At 39.1% G+C, this 17,697-nt stretch overlaps 10 protein-coding genes across 10 annotated transcripts; 6 read left to right on the forward strand and 4 right to left on the reverse strand.

Moving 5' to 3' along the window:
- Window positions 1-1,543, forward strand: JH06_3205 (hypothetical protein; the record flags this gene model as incomplete). The annotated part of the gene is made up of 1 exon (XM_014671053.1): window positions 1-1,543. A coding segment is annotated over one exon (1,543 nt), but the record flags the coding sequence as incomplete, so codon positions are not given.
- Window positions 1,544-1,585: 42 nt separating this feature from the next.
- On the forward strand, window positions 1,586-2,078 carry JH06_3206 (Ca2+ :cation antiporter family; the record flags this gene model as incomplete). The annotated part of the gene is made up of 3 exons (XM_014671054.1): window positions 1,586-1,651; window positions 1,682-1,844; window positions 1,876-2,078. The coding sequence occupies 3 exons, from the start codon at window positions 1,586-1,588 to the stop codon at window positions 2,076-2,078; spliced, it is 432 nt and encodes a 143-aa protein (XP_014526540.1).
- A 301-nt stretch (window positions 2,079-2,379) lies between these two features.
- On the forward strand, window positions 2,380-3,414 carry JH06_3207 (Ca2+ :cation antiporter family; the record flags this gene model as incomplete). Its single annotated transcript, XM_014671055.1, has 2 exons — window positions 2,380-2,517; window positions 2,551-3,414. The coding sequence occupies 2 exons, from the start codon at window positions 2,380-2,382 to the stop codon at window positions 3,412-3,414; spliced, it is 1,002 nt and encodes a 333-aa protein (XP_014526541.1).
- Window positions 3,415-3,592: 178 nt separating this feature from the next.
- Window positions 3,593-8,380, reverse strand: JH06_3208 (DNA polymerase alpha catalytic subunit; the record flags this gene model as incomplete). Its single annotated transcript, XM_014671056.1, has 15 exons — window positions 3,593-3,880; window positions 3,912-4,043; window positions 4,074-4,202; window positions 4,233-4,547; window positions 4,615-5,343; window positions 5,374-5,426; window positions 5,458-6,376; window positions 6,406-6,718; window positions 6,749-6,843; window positions 6,877-7,775; window positions 7,806-7,988; window positions 8,020-8,097; window positions 8,130-8,220; window positions 8,254-8,286; window positions 8,321-8,380. The coding sequence occupies 15 exons, from the start codon at window positions 8,378-8,380 to the stop codon at window positions 3,593-3,595; spliced, it is 4,317 nt and encodes a 1,438-aa protein (XP_014526542.1).
- Window positions 8,381-8,527: 147 nt separating this feature from the next.
- On the forward strand, window positions 8,528-9,226 carry JH06_3209 (hypothetical protein; the record flags this gene model as incomplete). Its single annotated transcript, XM_014671057.1, has 1 exon — window positions 8,528-9,226. One exon carries the CDS (start codon window positions 8,528-8,530, stop codon window positions 9,224-9,226), a length of 699 nt encoding a protein of 232 aa, XP_014526543.1.
- Window positions 9,227-9,286: 60 nt separating this feature from the next.
- JH06_3210 (phosphatidylserine decarboxylase) lies at window positions 9,287-10,788 on the reverse strand (the record flags this gene model as incomplete). Its single annotated transcript, XM_014671058.1, has 7 exons — window positions 9,287-9,655; window positions 9,701-10,077; window positions 10,108-10,273; window positions 10,305-10,365; window positions 10,395-10,567; window positions 10,596-10,705; window positions 10,749-10,788. The coding sequence occupies 7 exons, from the start codon at window positions 10,786-10,788 to the stop codon at window positions 9,287-9,289; spliced, it is 1,296 nt and encodes a 431-aa protein (XP_014526544.1).
- A 351-nt stretch (window positions 10,789-11,139) lies between these two features.
- Window positions 11,140-12,751, reverse strand: JH06_3211 (protein disulfide-isomerase domain; the record flags this gene model as incomplete). The annotated part of the gene is made up of 8 exons (XM_014671059.1): window positions 11,140-11,177; window positions 11,210-11,279; window positions 11,302-11,373; window positions 11,404-11,478; window positions 11,581-11,880; window positions 11,910-12,173; window positions 12,203-12,535; window positions 12,566-12,751. The coding sequence occupies 8 exons, from the start codon at window positions 12,749-12,751 to the stop codon at window positions 11,140-11,142; spliced, it is 1,338 nt and encodes a 445-aa protein (XP_014526545.1).
- Window positions 12,752-12,924: 173 nt separating this feature from the next.
- JH06_3212 (hypothetical protein) lies at window positions 12,925-14,171 on the forward strand (the record flags this gene model as incomplete). Its single annotated transcript, XM_014671060.1, has 4 exons — window positions 12,925-13,086; window positions 13,117-13,199; window positions 13,230-13,432; window positions 13,462-14,171. The coding sequence occupies 4 exons, from the start codon at window positions 12,925-12,927 to the stop codon at window positions 14,169-14,171; spliced, it is 1,158 nt and encodes a 385-aa protein (XP_014526546.1).
- Window positions 14,172-14,237: 66 nt separating this feature from the next.
- On the forward strand, window positions 14,238-15,694 carry JH06_3213 (putative serine incorporator; the record flags this gene model as incomplete). The annotated part of the gene is given in 5 exon segments (XM_014671061.1): window positions 14,238-14,411; window positions 14,429-14,776; window positions 14,795-15,018; window positions 15,047-15,557; window positions 15,611-15,694. The coding sequence occupies 5 exon segments, from the start codon at window positions 14,238-14,240 to the stop codon at window positions 15,692-15,694; spliced, it is 1,341 nt and encodes a 446-aa protein (XP_014526547.1).
- A 918-nt stretch (window positions 15,695-16,612) lies between these two features.
- JH06_3214 (hypothetical protein) lies at window positions 16,613-17,629 on the reverse strand (the record flags this gene model as incomplete). Its single annotated transcript, XM_014671062.1, has 4 exons — window positions 16,613-16,780; window positions 16,812-17,134; window positions 17,168-17,454; window positions 17,484-17,629. 4 exons carry the CDS (start codon window positions 17,627-17,629, stop codon window positions 16,613-16,615), a joined length of 924 nt encoding a protein of 307 aa, XP_014526548.1.
- Window positions 17,630-17,697: the final 68 nt, after the last annotated feature.

The raw sequence follows: 17,697 nt of genomic DNA on the forward strand, positions 1-17,697 counted from the left end.
GAGTGGAGTGAATGATTATCAAGTGTTGAATGTTCGAGTGAAGTATTCTGGAGGAGTGGCTGCTTATCTGAATGGAAATCTGGTTGCTCGATTCAATCTGGCTGAAGACTTCGATTCCAACACAGAATCTCTTGCTGTTCATGATTCTAGTGTGTTCTCGAAGTTCCATGTGATTCTGTCAACAGCTGGAATTCAAGAGGGTAACAATGTATTCAGTTTCGAGATTCATCGTCCTTTGGGTGGTTCTTCTGCTGATCCTGTTGTGTTTGATGCTACTGGAGTATTTGGAGTTGAAGACTGTTCTACTGTTGTTGATTCTTATTCCTCTCTCGCTTCGACGGAACTCAACATGGGTACTATAGAAGATATGATGGATCTGGATCCTTACACTTATGGCTCACTTCCGAACACTGTTGGATCGTTCATCGAATGGAGTGTTGAGAATCTGGTTGGAAGCAAATGGAACTCATTCAGTCTGGTTGGATCGAGTACTGTTAGTTCAATGGGATATTCAATTAAGGCTCATTTCAATCCTTCAGACACACTAGAGGATGGAATTGAAATCATACGTCAATCTATCTCTATAGAGAGTCGAACCAAATCACACACCCCTGTACCTGTGGCTCTGGCTGGATTCCGGAGCTATCGATGGGAAATATTCAATCCAGACACTGTCGCTTTGAATATTGGTTCTGTTGTGCTGGCCTATTGTAAGGCTTCAGGAGCTGTGTGTCCTGCAATTGACAACTATCCTTCAGTGGGTGAAGGTCAAATCTCTCCTTCTACTTGTCCTGAGGGTTACAGTGGTTATTCATATCGTGAGTGTTCTGGAGGTGTGTTGGGTGAAGTGAAGATGGATCACTGTCGACAGCTTCTCCCTCTGGATGTTCATTACGAGTATTCTCGCTTCCAGTTCATAGTCGGTATTCAAGTGACTACTGGAATACCAGTGTATCAGAATATCGTGGAGAAATGGTATCTTGATCAAGGAGTAACACTTCCCGCGGGGCTGACACTGAATTCTGTAACAGGTGAAATATCAGGAAAACCACAAAGCGAATTAGAGCTCAAGGCGTTTACAGTGTATGCTGAGAATCAGAGTGGAGTCGTTCTTGTATCTCTTTCTATTGGAGTGAGAAAAGGAACCTGCAAAGCAGAAGGATTATTCCCTGTAACAGCTGTCGGAGATGTTGCTGTTTATGAATGCTCTGCACAAGGAAGTTATGTTGGCACACAGAAGCGAGAATGTGTTTTGGGAACGGAAGATGGAGTGTGGAAGAATGCATCAGGTCTCTGTATGTCGATTGCCCTGATTGTGACAGTGATTGTAGTCGTGATTGTTGTCATTGCCATTGTTATTCTGGTGTTAGTGAGAGTGAATAAGCGAGCTAAAGCTACTGGAAGAGTTAGAGCCAAGAAAATGACTAAAAAACAGCCCAAACATGGTGAGAAGAAGACTGTGAAAGAGTTGAAGGTTTATGGTTGTTTGTTATTGAGAATGTTGACAGATTATTTATTGAAACGCTCGAATATTCGATCCTGATTGGTCTATCCAACACAGGTTTTTATCATTCTTGGTATTGTAATGGGTGATTTCTTGTCCAAATTGTTCATAGATGTGGAAGAAATACCTAATACTTGGTATGGGATGGTTGATATGATTATGGAGAGTTACAATTAGGTCCAACTGGTATTTCTCTTCTTTGTGTATGCTTTCATTTTGTGTAAGGGAGCAAATCTAATTTCCGATGGAAGTGAACTCCTTCTCTTAGTTCCTAAGTGGTCCGGCTTAATTGGAAGTATTGTGCTACCGTTCTTGGGAGCAGTCCCGGACTCTGCTATAGGTATATCAATCCGGTATTGTTCAGTTCCTAGTCCTTTTCTCTGGAATGGGGGATCAAGCAACCGTTGCCAAACAGATTTCCATTGGTGTTGGAGCACTTTCTGGATCGACTATTCTTCTCATCACAATTCCTTGGGCATTGAGCATTTTTGCTGGACGTGTTTCTCTAAATGAAAAGGGTGAAGGATTATATTCAAGACCCTTAGATGTGAAAGCTGATGCAAGGAATTTGTGATGTATATCACTATAGGAATTCCACAAGTTACAGGATAAGGACAAGAAATCGTTCTCTCACTCTGGTATCAATCTCGATAAGATTGTAAGGAAGAATATTCTCTTCATCATTCTTTCCATGTTGACTTATCTCTTTATTCAGGTATTCCTTCTCATCCGTATTCATCCAAAGGCCACTAATTTCATTCCTGAACATACTGGTAAGTATTCAAAATGGGTTAGCATTGTTGCTTACATCTGTCTGGCCATATCCTTTATCATGATATATATGCCTCCTTCACGGTTACTATGCTCTTATTGTAATGATTTGGTACTTTGTTCAACAATACCGTCATTCTCAATCCAACATTGTGAGTGAAGCAATGAAACAGGATTTGATCAAAAAGAGCATTCGAAATGGTTTGGTTAATATTTCTGGTGTTTTGTGCAGTGAAATTGAAGTAATTGCGATTCCAGAAATCGTCATGATTTAGTCAATCACACAGCCAACTGATGCTTCAACACCTTTGTTGCCTGAGGATGTGAAAGAGCACACACGAATTCTCCTTCGTGGCTACTGGTTACGATACGATGTTAACAAAGATGGTGTTCTGAATGTACCTGAACTTCGAGTGTTATTACGAGATTTGGGAGAAGATATGTCAGTAAATGAAGTGGAGGAGATTATGAGGGAGTTCGACAAGGATCGAAGCAATTCCCTAAATTTCGACGAATTTTGCAATTTCATTCTGACATTGGTAGAACACAAACGAAGTGGAAAATTAACACATGTGGCTGTTGATCCTGCTGGAGTATGTGAGGATGACGAAGAGGAAGAGATGCCAGAAGATCTTTGTCACCTGACTCCTAAACAGCAGCGGCATCGTATCATAATGAGAGCATTCACCATGATGATCGCAGGAACATTGTTAGTGATATTGTTTTCAGATCCCATTGTGGATCTATTAGATGTGTTTGGTACACGAACTCATATTAATAGTTTTTACATTTCATTCATTCTTGCCCCATTAATTAGTAATCTGAGTGAGATCATTGCTTCATTTAACTATGCTGCAAAACAGACTATAAAGGCATCCACCATTAGTATTTGTACATTGCAAGGATCAGCAATTATGAATAATACTGTTTGCTTAGGAGTATTCTTGTTGATTATTGCGATTCGTGGATTACAGTGGACATTTGCTGCAGAAACGATTGCTGTACTTGTCGTGGAGATTTGTATTGTTTGCGTATCGTTGAAAACTACACAGACTTTGTGGACAGCATTATTAGTATTGCTACTCTATCCACTGTCTCTCGTGATTGTGTTTGTCCTTGAAAAGTGTGGACTTGATTAAATTGTTTGTTGGATCATTTCTTCGTTTGGGATCGGTTAATGAGAATCTTTACTCTGTTCCTTACGCTCTCAAATTTGATTGTAGTCTTGTTTCTGGCATGGACTATTACAATGACTGTGGTGTTTGAATGGGATTTGAGTGAATGTAAAGCCTAGCGAGAATCATGTATATTCTAAAGTCATCTTCCATGTACAATCAGGAAATGGGATAAATATGTCTTCATGGGAATTCCATTCGTATCATGTTCTTTTCTCCAACAAACATTTGATTCTACATACCGAAAGATTTTCATGTCAATATATTCATAACTCAACCGATCCAGCAACGATTGGATGTCCTTCGCAATGTTCATATCTTTCACAGTTGCAATTGCATAGCACAGATTCAAATACACATGCTTCCCAGAAATTTCACGAACCAACGTTCCTGAACATGTGAGAATGCCACAATGATTATCAGCCAAATTCTACACAATAACTCTTCTATTTCTTCATTACCATTCGATTTGTCCGATATCCGCACATTTCATCGTTACATTTCCAACCTGTCAAGTAATACTTGCTGATACTTTGACGAGCATACAATAACAACACAGAATGCAAATAACTCTGAGGGAATACAGTGCCACACTACAAATCAAACCAATTCGTAATACTCACATCACATTCAAATCCAACACTTCCCGCCACTTTCGGCAATTCTCCGCGGAATGAAAATTGTCGGTTGCATACCTTACAATGAATGAGAATGGGATCTGCCTGGCTATACATCACATCATAGTCTGTTCGCTAATTGTCAATCACTTCATTCAGTTATACTCTAACACGAGGTACAAAAGCACTGATGTAATTCAACTCATCTCTACCACTACCTTCACCCTCCACAGAGGTGACTTCAAGACCCAGACACTCACATAAATATGACCGAGGAATCTCATCAATTGGACTGATCAACCGATTGACTGTGGGAAGCAACTGATTCCTTAAATACCAATCAATGTCTGGTTGAAGAGTTCCATTGGATGCACGAATCTCAGGGATACTATAAGCACGATCTCCCAAAGATCGTTGGAGAGGATTCAAAGGTTTACAGATCACATATCGAATGAAATCACCAGCGTACAATGAAGGATCCTATTGAATGAATGAAGAATAAGGATATATTCATAATTTGACCATTAGCTTGCATTCGTAATGCAACCATCACATGAGGATTGTTCATGTTATTCTTATTGTTATAATCTCGTAATGAATGTGTAAGTGATTTGGTAATGGTGTATTCCTCTAATTTCAATTCATTGTTCCTCATCTGATTTGATAGATTCTTCAAGTAATTCCCGATTCGTTCTCGGAAATCATCACGAGAACAAGAAAACAGAATATTCAGTACATAAAATCCAGCAGATTTGGTTAAAATAGACCAATCTCTGCGTACCAAGTCAATTCCTTTAACTTCTTGTGATGTTTTGATGACTTGATCATTGACTCCTGTAACTCGCAAGGCAGCATACTTCTTCTTCTTCAGAAGTAACATCTTCTGAAACACATAGTCGATGTCAATCTGAAGATACTTGTATCTTCGATTGACTTCTCGTTTTAACAATTCACCAATTCGTAAACAGTCCTTATAATCCTTTGTACCAGTGTTAATCATAATTGAATCTGTGTCTCCGTACACAACCACATAACCAGCTTGCTCAGCTAGCTTTAGTGTGTTATGAAGAATGAAACGACCTGTGGTTGTTACGGTTGACGCAATTTCGGTGGCGCAAAATCGGCTGTTATGGAATCCCAAACATCCGTACATGCTATTGGCTAGAATCTTAAGAGCCAATTGTTTGATATTCAATTGAGTGATCTTCAAAGAATCAGTTTCATGTTTCATAAGAGATTTGACCTCACGACGTTTCTGTACTAGATATCGAATCAACTAGGAGTCAACTCTCAGGATCAAAGCTACTTTTGGTAAAGGAGCCAATTGGTCTTCTGGTACTGTTGGTGGTAATGAGGGCACTATCAATCACTCATATCAATGAATAACGACTTGTAAACTCTGCATCTTCAGTAACAATAACATCTCCATCATCATCCTGTCCAGTAGGAGTCACCTCTTCAGTGTTCTCGGCTTCATCACTATGTTTCGCTCGTGTGACAGTGGTATAACACAGATTAAACTCTTGAATGATTGAAGGATACAATGAATTGAAATCCAACACAATCACATAGTCATCATACAATCCTGTTTTTGGTTCCAATACCAGACCTCCTGTATACTTTGCTTTACGTTTTCCAAGTTTCTGCTTCACATTCTTATCAGGTACAATGAATCCTAATTGTGTGAAACCATGAAGCAAGTAATATTCAACTCTTTCCGATCGATTTGAACGAAGACAACGATTCCATGGTAATCCAGAAATAGTTGCAATTTGATGAGTCAGTGGGAGAATTTGTAAACCAAAAGACAATTGAGCAATCGCATTCGTATTGAGAATAAGTGACTTCAGAAGTCCTGAAAGTCGATTTGAATCAGTATACAGAAGTGAGATTTGTTGGTTCTCAAATTCCTGAATCGACAAATTTGCAAACTTCTTAGCAAGATATGAGAGTGAGTAATCCTCCTCGTGAGTCAGTTCCTTGGCTGAACTATACGTATCAACACAGAGTCGACCACTAAGTAGAACAGAAGGCAATTCATTCATTAGTACACGTGGGATTGGACTGGTTCGACGAAGTCTGCCTAGTTTGGAACGGTTAAGCTTCAATCGCAGCAGACGAGATTGGAGTACAGGTAGATCACTACCAAGAATATTATGACCCACAATCACATCAGGATCCTCTGAAGCAATGAAGTCAAACAGAGATCTAAGTAGATCACTCTCCGTGTTCATCATATGAGGATTCAACCGGTCTTTCTGTAGTTGAGATTGGAACTGAAGTGGATATGAGAAAGCTGGATAAATCCACTAGAATGGTAAACCAACCCAAACAATACACTTGCACTATGATGAGGTTTCTTGGCATAATCTGGAGTTGTCGTTGTGCATGAAACATGATCATATACCGTCGCACAAGCAGCACAAACCACTGTTTGATTAGTAGAACTCTGAGTGATTGTAGCCAAACTCAGAGAAAGCATTCGAAGAGAAGGAACAGGAGTATGTTCAATAACACTAATCGATCGACAATCCATCACTTCAAACTCATGTTGACAGAACGAACGCTTCTCCGTTCGAAGCTTCACATTCTTCACTTCAATCCATTGTGGACCTTTGATTCCTAATGTTATAAGGAAACTCTCTGTGGCTCTACGATTCAAAACAACTGAACATGACTACGAAGTAGTCGTGCCAAACACATGTTGATAACTCCGACCATGAAGCGAAACTGGTTGTGTGTATCGACCTGGATACATCACATGAATATAATCTGTCTAGATTTTAGGCATTCCAAAAAACATGGATACTTCTTCAGTTGGGATGCCTTCAATTTCAAAAGCATACTTCTTTCGATCAATCCGAAAAGCTATTTCACTTGGAGATTTGATGATATGCTTCATCGAATCTAGAATCTCCTCTTTCACTTCACTAACATCGTAACGATCTCCTGAAGGAGATACAGCAGGAAGAAAGTAAAGATGATGGGGTACATTTTGTATGATGAGACATGCACTCTCAAAGGAATTCCCTGTGGCTACTCGACCAAAGAGATACAATACTCCTGGACTGGTATTAGGATCTTCAAAAATATCAATCAGATAAAAGCGAACAGAAGAAATACCATCCACGGTCTTTATAACAGAAGTAGAAGCAGATGGAATCGATGGTTTTGATTGGATTTGATCTGTCAGAAGATCGTTAAGAGTTGAGTCCTGCTGAATTACACTCAATACCCGATCAATATTCTCTTCGATCTCTTTCGTGAACTGAGCTGGTGTTACCTTCTGGGAATGACTTGATATATTCACACTCTGAGAACTATTCATATTCTGATGTGTCTCAGACTTCTCAAAAGCATCCAAGGTAGCCAACAACTCAGAATCCTCTATATCCTGCTTTGGCTCTTCTGGTAACTCTCTGTTCAGTAATTCCATAATTTCCTCATCATCCATACTGACAGGTTTTGGAGCCAAAACAGGATTCATCTTCTCATATTCATTCATTAGATTTCGATCAATTGGAGTATTCTCTTCACTCAGTATACTTTGTTGGTTAACCTCCTCCACATCCATCTCAGGTAATTCACTTGCATCATCCACTTCTAGCTTCTTTGAGAGTGGTTCCAGTCTGCTTTCAAGAGATTCCTGAGGGCGTTTTACAGATGATGGTTCTTCTTCATCGAAGTTTAGAAGTTCATCCAACTGATCTGAAAATCAAGTCTCTCCTCTGCTTTTACCATCATCCATGACTCCTTTCGTCTTTGTAGGGATCTCTTCTTTCTTTGCTGCTGAAAACTCTTTACCCCTCGAAAAGAAGGCTCGATCAATACGGCCTCGAACAGTTCCTAAGTTCTCTTTGGCCGATTTTTCGCCCATTTTCATGAACTTCTTCGCTAATTCACCATTTCGGTAGAAATCGTCTATAAGGAATCCAAACATATCAAATCAAACCATCCTCATCAACAAGATCCTCGCCAAATTCATCTTCACCGTTATCATAATATTCATTCGCAATTGGATCGCCATCTCCTACAGAATTAGAATTCAACTGCATAAGATACGATCTCCAACAACAAACTGGCCATTTTTGATACGATCACGAACAATCCTGTCATGCTCCTCTGTGCTTACTTCATCATACACATTGGATATCTAAATGATCACTTTATCCTCGCTCCAATCTACAATTGGTAATTCTTGTTTCATATCCTCCTCCAGCTACAAGATCACAAGAAACGAAACAACCACTTACCATTTGACGTGCTTTTGCTGAACGATCAGCATTTCGCCTAGAGCGGCGCCTTCCCTCCATGACTGCTGGTGAATAAACTCAAAGTGAGAAAAAAGGTGGGAAAAAAGCCGCGAAAGGGACATTGGGATGAAAGATTGAAATGATCATTGTGAGATGACTGGAAAGACAATTCCCCACTCTTTCAGCAAACATCACATAATTGTTGTCATGGATGATTATGACCCTATGGATGCCTTTATGAGGGAGAACGAGTCCCGTAAGATAGAGGAGGACCAGCAGTGGCAGACTTCCGTGGCTGCTTTTCGAAAAGGTGAAAAACGAGACTATGCTGATTCCGTTTCCATCGATCCACAGGAAATACTGCTTCAGGGATTGAATAAACCCATTTCAAATGAATCCTTCGGAATGAAAATGCTCCAGAAAATGGGTTTCAAACCGGGAGATGGTCTGGGTAAGGATGCTGAGGGTATCAAAGAACCAATTCCAATCAAATTGAAGTATGATAAAGTGGGGATCGGTCATGAGGAGGAAGAAAAGCGTCAACGGGAAGAATCCGAATACGAAAAGAATATTCGGATACTAAGAAATCAAATATACTACAATATGAAGAAGCAGCAATACGATCAGCATGTTCGCCAAAAAGCAGATAGAAAAAACTTGCTAAAGGATCTAAGGCAAGCTCAAAGTGCCATTGAGATGTTGGACGAAGAGAATGGAAAAGGAAGAAATCCTCTGTTACTGAGTGGTGATGATGATTGTGATGTAGAAGTATTGACTGGATGTTTAGAGAAGATGATTCGGTACCTACGATCAACTTATTTCTATTGTATCTATTGTGGGTGTACTTATGACGATGAAGTGGATATGAATATGAACTGTCCTGGTTGGGGACGAGATGTACATTAATGGTTTTAGTTTGCTTGTTTCTTAAGACTACTTAGGAGTTATGAAGAATCAACAAACATATCAAGACCTTTGCGCAAATCCACCAAGGATCTTTCGAACCGATTTCATTCGATATACTGGAGTGACCTGAGTCTCCTCTTCTTCCACTTCCTCCAACCTGTAATTCTCTGTCTCTTCTAACTCAATGGATTCATCATCCATCACATTCACTTCCTCCGGAGCTCCGACTGATTCCAGCTCATCCGAATCACTCCCTTCTTCCATCTTCACTACCGTACACTCTGATTCTTCATTTCCATAGCAAATTGCTTCTACTTCAGGTGAATACCGAACATACCCCAGAGCTTGCCCCATTTTCACTTTCTGGCCTGGTTTCACAGTCCAAGTGAATTCATCAGATTCAAATGCCAACACAACAGTAGACCCCAACTACTTCTCATTCCCCCAACCCAAACAAACATGAAAAGTACCAACTAAATCTCCAGCACATGCATCCACAGAAGGAGAATAGTGCTTTCGATAGCAGTAGTTCTGATTCCTTCTTCTGTATCCTCGCATTCGATTTGTACGCAAATCACAGTCTTGAGAATTCGCTAATGAAATGGAACCAACATTATAGGCTCCAACCATACCAAGAGAGAAGAATCCCTGATTCCAGGTTCCTGTTAAAACCACTCGTTCGTTAATTGTGAATAAACTCTTCACATTCTGAACAAAATAATTCTTGACTGGCAACAGCTTGCCGGGAAAATGAACACGATCATGAATGCTGAATGAACATGGAGAATGAACACGATGATAGTCTGAAGGTGATAAATACAATGTAATTGTATATAATTTGTGAGTAGGATCTAAAAATCAGGAGAAAATGTGGAATTCACGATCATGGGGAACAGAACATCCTAAAAAGTCGCTAAGCAAGTAACGAATTCCCTTTACTTGGTGAACCTGAAGATTGGGAGTGGTAATAAGATTAACATCCATGTAAGATACAGTTCCATCACATGGGGATACCAACACTTGATCATGTTGAATGATCTTACGTGCCTATAAGATAAGAAGCACGTTTCGATTCTACCCCTTCCTTTAATGAGCGAGTGAAAAACTCATTAGGACTCTTGTAATCTTCGTAAGTTCCTCTAGAATGAAGGAATGAAACGAATCCAACTCAAATTCTCCGGTGTTGATTCCAATGAGACGACACATCGATGCATACAGAGGCTTTCGCATAATCTTTGGACTATAAGTAATTTTAGGACAGTTTAGGTACATGTGGAAACTCATCAAACAACCCATCACACGACTTGAAGTGCGTGTCATTAGCATTGAATACATAGCAATCTAAGTGACAAGAAACGATGGTTTCTACCTGCTTGGGAGACATTGTTTCCAATTCCCTGGGAGTTGGGTTATCGAGCGAACGAAGGTAACGTTGGCGGTCTTTCCAACCCAAATATATAAGAGCAACGAAACTTCCAACTAGAATACAACCTACTTAGTAACTTTATCAATTTAATTATACCTATTCCCTTGATAAGGAGAGATGAACTGTTAACACTCATACTGTCTACAAGTCACCATTACTGTCAAACAAAACAAATCACATCTGCAAGATTCCGTGCCACTTTCTGAGGCACGATACTATTAATTATCTGATGCAATGACGACCAAATCATAATTTGATCGTAAAAATGGTTAAAGTCCCAGAATTCGGTTTGCATGCCTTCTAATGGAATGACTTATTCCATCTTTCCATGAAAGTAATTCTGATAGACTTATGGAATATGGGTCATGTATTATTACATGTTTGAATCCTAGTACTGAGTAAAGTCATTCGCAAAGAGGGTTCATTCCGGTATTCTTCTCTCTTTATGGTACCACAAGGAATGGTATCAACAAACAAATAAACCACCTTACAATTCAGCATCTTCAATCTCCGCTTCTTTCATATCTATTTCTCACTTCTCTACAAAGAATCCTCACCCTCCATCCGATCTGTTAAGAATTCCAAGAAAGCTTGCTTGGTATGCTTGATCTGAACTTCTTCAGGAGTCTATTCATCATATTAATCTAACAATACTCACATTCACGTCTGCTCCTTTTGCAAACCATTTCAACGATGGGTTCTTGTGATGATTGAATCGTTTCTATTCTTCACTTGTTAAGCTATCACTTACAGCAATAAAATTGTATTTGTCAGCATTCAACGATGCAAAGACCACTCCAGGAACACCATGATTTGCTGCTTCATTCTGGATGTTAAGTGATCACTATCTCATGATTATCAAGGATATGTATTCCTTCTTGAATTCTTCACAAGTCTCACAATCCTTCTTAAAGAAGACACACAAAACATTTCTCTTTCCATTCACAATCTTATCAAAGTTGTCTCCATTCAATGATACCAGACCTGAGAAATCATATTTCATGAATGAGTTGATGATGTTCAAATAGGTCTTATTGATGGGATATTTCTTATGGAACACACCCATTTCACGAATACTCTTCATTCGCTTGCTTCGTTCTTCTTTCAAAAATGATTTTCCCTTTTCGACCACATTCTTCATTACATGCAAATACAGTTTTGCATTCTTGTAATCTTTCATATGACTTTTTACATCATCAATTACAGACATCTTCATAGTTGAATCTCCCTAAAATGTATATCTACAATCAATTCTACATTCATAAACCGATCTAATTGGCGAGTAATATTTCGCTCCAATCCAAATCGATCTGAAATCCTTCCATCGATCTCACGCTTACAACCGATTAATCCATTGAAGTAATCCAACATTGCTGTATCTCCTTGTACTGTTGGCTGTTTGTCAGTGTAAGGTTTCCCGATAGGATAATACAAAAAGTGTGGTAATGTTGACATATTGAATTGAGAACAGAAATGACGATATCGGTCACTATCAATCTTACCGAACTGAACAGGTTCAGACTAGGATCATACGAAACAACAACAACTACGTCAAAGGCAACAAGAATTCGTTCGAGATCATTATATTGGTTTTGACAAGAGATACAGCGAGGTGCGTAAACTTCAATTATAGAGTTCTTTTTAGGGTTATGAACGAATTTGGTGAATGTCTTATCAGTTAATTCTGTCCAACGAGAAGGTTTCATTTTCACATTTAGTTCTTTGGCAACCCATTTCAAATCGAATTGTTTGTCAGGACTCTCCAAACAGACTCCAGTGTGAGCCTTATATAATCGGAATTCGGGAAGTTCAGCCTCAGTATTGACGTCACAAGATCCAAAATGGCCTTCAGCTTCGGCAGTATTCATGGTTGCAATGACAATCTATCCATAACTTCGTTACAATGTCATTACATCAACACCTCGAAATGCATGAAGTGCTTGAACCAAAGGATAGTAATAATCTTGGCAACGCTTACAACTCTCCGAAACAAAGCCAACTAAGAGATGCTGGTTCGATTCATCTGATGATAGTCGCATGAACTCGTCCAAATTCAGATTTCCGAGAGAACTATCCATCAGAATCCATTTATCCTCCATACTCTACATAATATTCAGAAGTTGCAATAGCGAATAAGAATAGTACAGAAAGGATCCAATTCATAGTTGTTAATGAGATAATTGAGAGAGTCAAAACATGCAGTATTTTTGGCTTCTAGAAGAAGTGTCTCTCATTTTGTTTCCATAATCCTGTGAGTTGGATTCTCGATATCATGCAACCTATCCATGCCCCACTCCGAACCAATGCTCCACTCTCTCCTCTATTGCATTATTTTAATACACTACTGAATTTTATTCCATCTGTAGTATATTTCATTCTTCTTATTGTGTATTGTCACTTCGATTTGTCTCAGAAAGCCATCTTTTGGATCTTTGTATATATGAGTTGGAGCTATAACGTCTAGATTCGTGTAATTATTGGATTTATTCATGGCATTTTCTTGTTCTTCTTTATTCGCTATTACTTTTTGTGGAAACGAACCAAAAAGTATTGGTGAAATCGATTTCTTAAGAGTAGACATCGATCAAGTCTAACTACTCTTCTTAGTATCTTGTATATCTTTGTTCTTGCTATTGAGTTCTCTTGGATGATTGTGGGCTCAGTTTTCTCTAGTCGATACATATCTGAAGTACATCTGAAGAACTTTTCCATTTTTTCTCGAACATATTTGATTTTGTGTTGGTTAGAATTGGCATTTCTTCCAGGATTGTTTTTAGCATGTATAATTAAGAATCTAAGTGATTATCAGTTTTGATTGTTCAGTTGCGTCGTTATCGTCGTCAGCGGCGTTACTTGGGTGAACATGATCAGCCTCGTCGTGAAGTGGATCCAGAAGCTGCCTTCAAAACAGGAGGTTGTTGTTCATGTTGTGTTGAGGAAGATGAAGATCGCTGTTGCTGTTGTCGTTGTGCCTGTTGTGAGCCAGAAGGGATTATGGCTTCGTATATCTTAGGTGAGGAGATGGAGGGAATGGAGATGGAGGAAGAGATAGGGGAGGAAAAGGAGAGAGGGTGTTGTTGTTGTGGGAAGAGCAAAGAAGATGGGATTTCAGCTCCACAGACAGAGCCAGTACCTTTGGAGCAAGTGCAGCCATCTGTACCACAGTCAGTCCACCAGCTTCAACCAGCTCAGCAACCCGTTCAACGCTCAGCCCAACAGCCTCAACCAGTTCAACAGGCAGCTCAACTCCCATCACACTCACCTACTCCAATTCAACTTGGATCCCAACAACCTCTATCAAATCAACACCCTATCGTCATTCTACCTTCAACATTACAGCCTGTACAATCAACATCATCCATACCACAACAATCACAGCCACTTCATCCAACACCAACATCTCCTCCAATAACACAGATTCCAGGTATACAAATGCTTCATAACGTTCATTTAATTGAAGCAGTTGCAGAGGATGGAAGCGGAAAGAAAGTATATATTGCCGTACCCAATGTACAATAGTATTAATCTCTCTTTGTTGCCAACACGAAAAGAAGAGATACGGTTTCTTATGAATCACCAGAAAACATGTGTCCAAGCCCATTTAGCATCTTTTCTTGCTTATCAGGAGTTCTTTGTGGACTTTGGGGTAACAAAGGAAAGAAAATGTCAAACTACAATTATTTCGCCGTCTATTTGCTGTCTGTCGTCTTTTGTATTGTTATTCAGTATCTACCATCGGATAATTCTGTATTCGATAAGTAGAAGATCAACTGTAGATTGTTGATACAAATCTGGATAAGATGTTCAAAAGACATGGGATCGAGATTATTTACCGAGTCTCATTGACCATGGTAGCATCTTTTGGTTTCATGTTATTATGTACACTCTTTTGGCCAGTTGTTCATCACCTATTCCTTCTTATTTTCCTTCTTGTTGTCGGAATCTTCGCCTATATCTTCGTTTGGTGTGTCCAGTCTAGTGTATTCATAAGAGTGTTCCGCAATATCGCTCGTGTTGCATCATTTTTCTATCTTGTCCTCCAAACAATGTCACTGGTGGACATGGCATTCACGTTCCATGATTGGCTGTTGATGAAGATCGATGAAACGAATGTAACTCTCTTCGTCTATTATTATCCATAGGATCGATACAGATATACAGATAAAACCTGTTGTTGCGCTAATCAGTACAAATCGATGTACATCACACTTTGCCTTCTCTTCTTCATTGTTTCCATCGGTTTTTGTATTTCATTGTATCCTTTATTCGTTTCATTCACTCTCAGCTATTTCATCTTCTCAGTCCCAGGACACATCTCTACTTTCAATATCGTTACCATCACTATTACTCTTCTCATGGGCATTGTGTATCGATTCTTCCTCCCTCTCATCTAGATGTTGTGGCATCTCCATGTCAGAGAAGATCAATCGAGGTTTCTTGCCTGCTTCTACCTTCTTCCTTATCATCGTCTTCTACTTATTCCTCTCTCTTTTGGCCAATCCTGATTCCAACAGCAATCCGTTCAAATCCTATTCCAATTACCTCATTACCATCATTAACGTTCTTCTTCTCGTCGTTGCTGGCTACTGGATAGCCCATCGAATCCATTCAGAATCTCCTGAAGAAGTGAAGTCGGACGTAGAAGATTCAGTGCTTCAGGTTCCAGAAGAAGATGGATTCGAACCAGCGACCTTTCACTTGTGCATGGTATTATCATCCTTCTATCTGGCAATGTTGGCATCTGCATGGTACAATGGAGACTTCACCATTCGGCCGAGTGTTGTTGTTAATTACACAAGTTCGTTTACAAAGTGGATGTTCACTACATCTATCTGGGGAGGGTTTGCTACTTTTTTGTATGTTCTCCTTGTTCCGTTATTGAATACATCTCGGAATTTCTTTCTTGTTTCTTTTGATGAAATAACCGCGGTTGTGTACGATTCTCATTTTTCCATTAGAAACGAATTGGAAGGTGGACAAGTGATGATGACGAAGAAAGGGGAGAGTTACAACGTCATGATGTTTGTAGATCTCCTGAATAGCCTCAATATTGGGACTAGTCATTTTGATATTCATTGCAGTTACGAATACTTTAACAACCATTCACAAGTGTGTTCATCCCTTTCAGAGAAGTTTCAACAGTATGAGTTTGTTCTCTTGACACTGCGAGAAATTGTCAGGGCCGAATGGCATACGATGATTTCTCCAGTCTATTTGAAAGAATTGGCTAACTATATAGCGAACTGTGAAGTGGAGAAGAATTGGTGTATTATTCTAGAGAACACCTATTGGTTTCCAGTTGTTGAATATTATATGAAGACGATGAAATTTGAATTGGTCCAGTTTAATGTGAATGATTGTATGTATCTTCTAAAGGTAAGGTGCATGAACTTTCGAGAGTTGGATGTGAGTAGTACTATTGATATTATCGAATATTTCTTTTCAGGGTGTTTTGATCGTACTATCACGATATGCCCCCAAATCAAGTGGAAATTCTGTGGTAATCCTTACATGAGTGTTACATGGATTATTGGTCTCCCAAAGTACTTAAAGGACAATTTCACTGGATATCGACGTAGACTGTTAAATGAATGTTGGAACGATTTTTATGATGGATCTGAATGGAAAACAAAGCAATCAAAGAAAAAAGGATTGATGGATTACATGAAGAAGTTAACAGGCTACAAGTCCGAGAATGATGGAAATGCATTCAATCGGTTTGTTTCGCGAACTAGTTCATTGTTTGAAGTTGATGATACTGTATTTGCCAAATTCCATGATGACAAAGATGTTCACATCCGGAGACGATTGTTCTCATTGTCAACTATTATTTGTATTGTTATTGTTGCCCTCATTGTTCGATGGTGGTATCGTCACCATTAATAGGGGTTCCTTTAGTTGAGATTTGCGTCCTTCCAAATCCTTTTTTTTTCTTCTCTTGTTTTCCACAAACATGATTATCAACCAATACGTCTTCGTTTTTCATCTGGTTCATCTAGAATTGGTGGAGAATGATGTTTTTGAAATCGAATTTGCTCTATCTCTGTCATTACACGAATCTCAACAGCATGGTCTTGTCGCATCCATTGTGGATAGGTTGTAAAGAAAAACTTACATCGTTCTGTACACTAATCCATCACATCCATTTTCCAATCATACAATCTCACTCTCAAACTGAACTATACACGAAGATGGATTCACCCATTCGGTTGCTTCTCCTCCTTTATATACAACGAGAGAATGAATAGGTCCCATCGCACTAAACAACCTCCATAATTCTTTTGCCGTTGCTCCATCTTTTAAATAGGATGCAACAAGATATGGCATTGATTTGTGTACTTTTTCAGATCCTTGTCGCGATGTCTTTGATTTATATTGCGTTTTTTTCCGAAGCCATTCTTGTTTCGGTATCACTGTTAACGAATTTACCCAAGAAGCTTCGTGATGACCATTGAGACTTAAGGCATTTTTCGCTCCTTCCACTATCTTATTATCTTCAATAATCAAATTCCAACCTGTTTTGAATTCAACAAAGCCAAAACCTCGAAATTGGCCCGTTTGCGCATGACGAGGCAAACTGATATATGAAATCTCTCCACAAGAAGAAAATATCTTTGAAACAGTATCATGATTCCACTGGGATGACAAACCCTCAACATAGACTGAGTATTCTGGTCCAATCTCTTTCATTTCAAATGGTACACATCGTCGAACACAAGATTTGTCTGAATTCAGTTCCAATTGAGACGAAAGCGTCACAGCTCTCTGAAGATCACTCAATTCTGTTGCAATTTGTTTGACTCTATGTGATAATACTGTTTTATATCTCACTTGTTAAAGGTTTGGAGAGTTTCGAAGGAGACCCACTGTTCTGGATTTCCATTCATCTTCTCTCTTAAATAAGAATCCTTACACAAGTTGCTATCACTGAAATAGAATTCCAAGAGTTTTCGAAGTGCTTCGTGCTTGGATTCCATAGTTGTACTATCCAATGAATGATCCGCGACAATATGATAGGAGTCAAACAAAGGATTTTAGTATTAAA

The sequence above is a fragment of the Blastocystis sp. subtype 4 genome (genome assembly GCF_000743755.1).
Source record: "Blastocystis sp. subtype 4 strain WR1 chromosome Unknown seqid_0198, whole genome shotgun sequence".
Lineage (NCBI taxonomy): Eukaryota > Bigyra > Opalinata > Blastocystidae > Blastocystis > Blastocystis sp. subtype 4.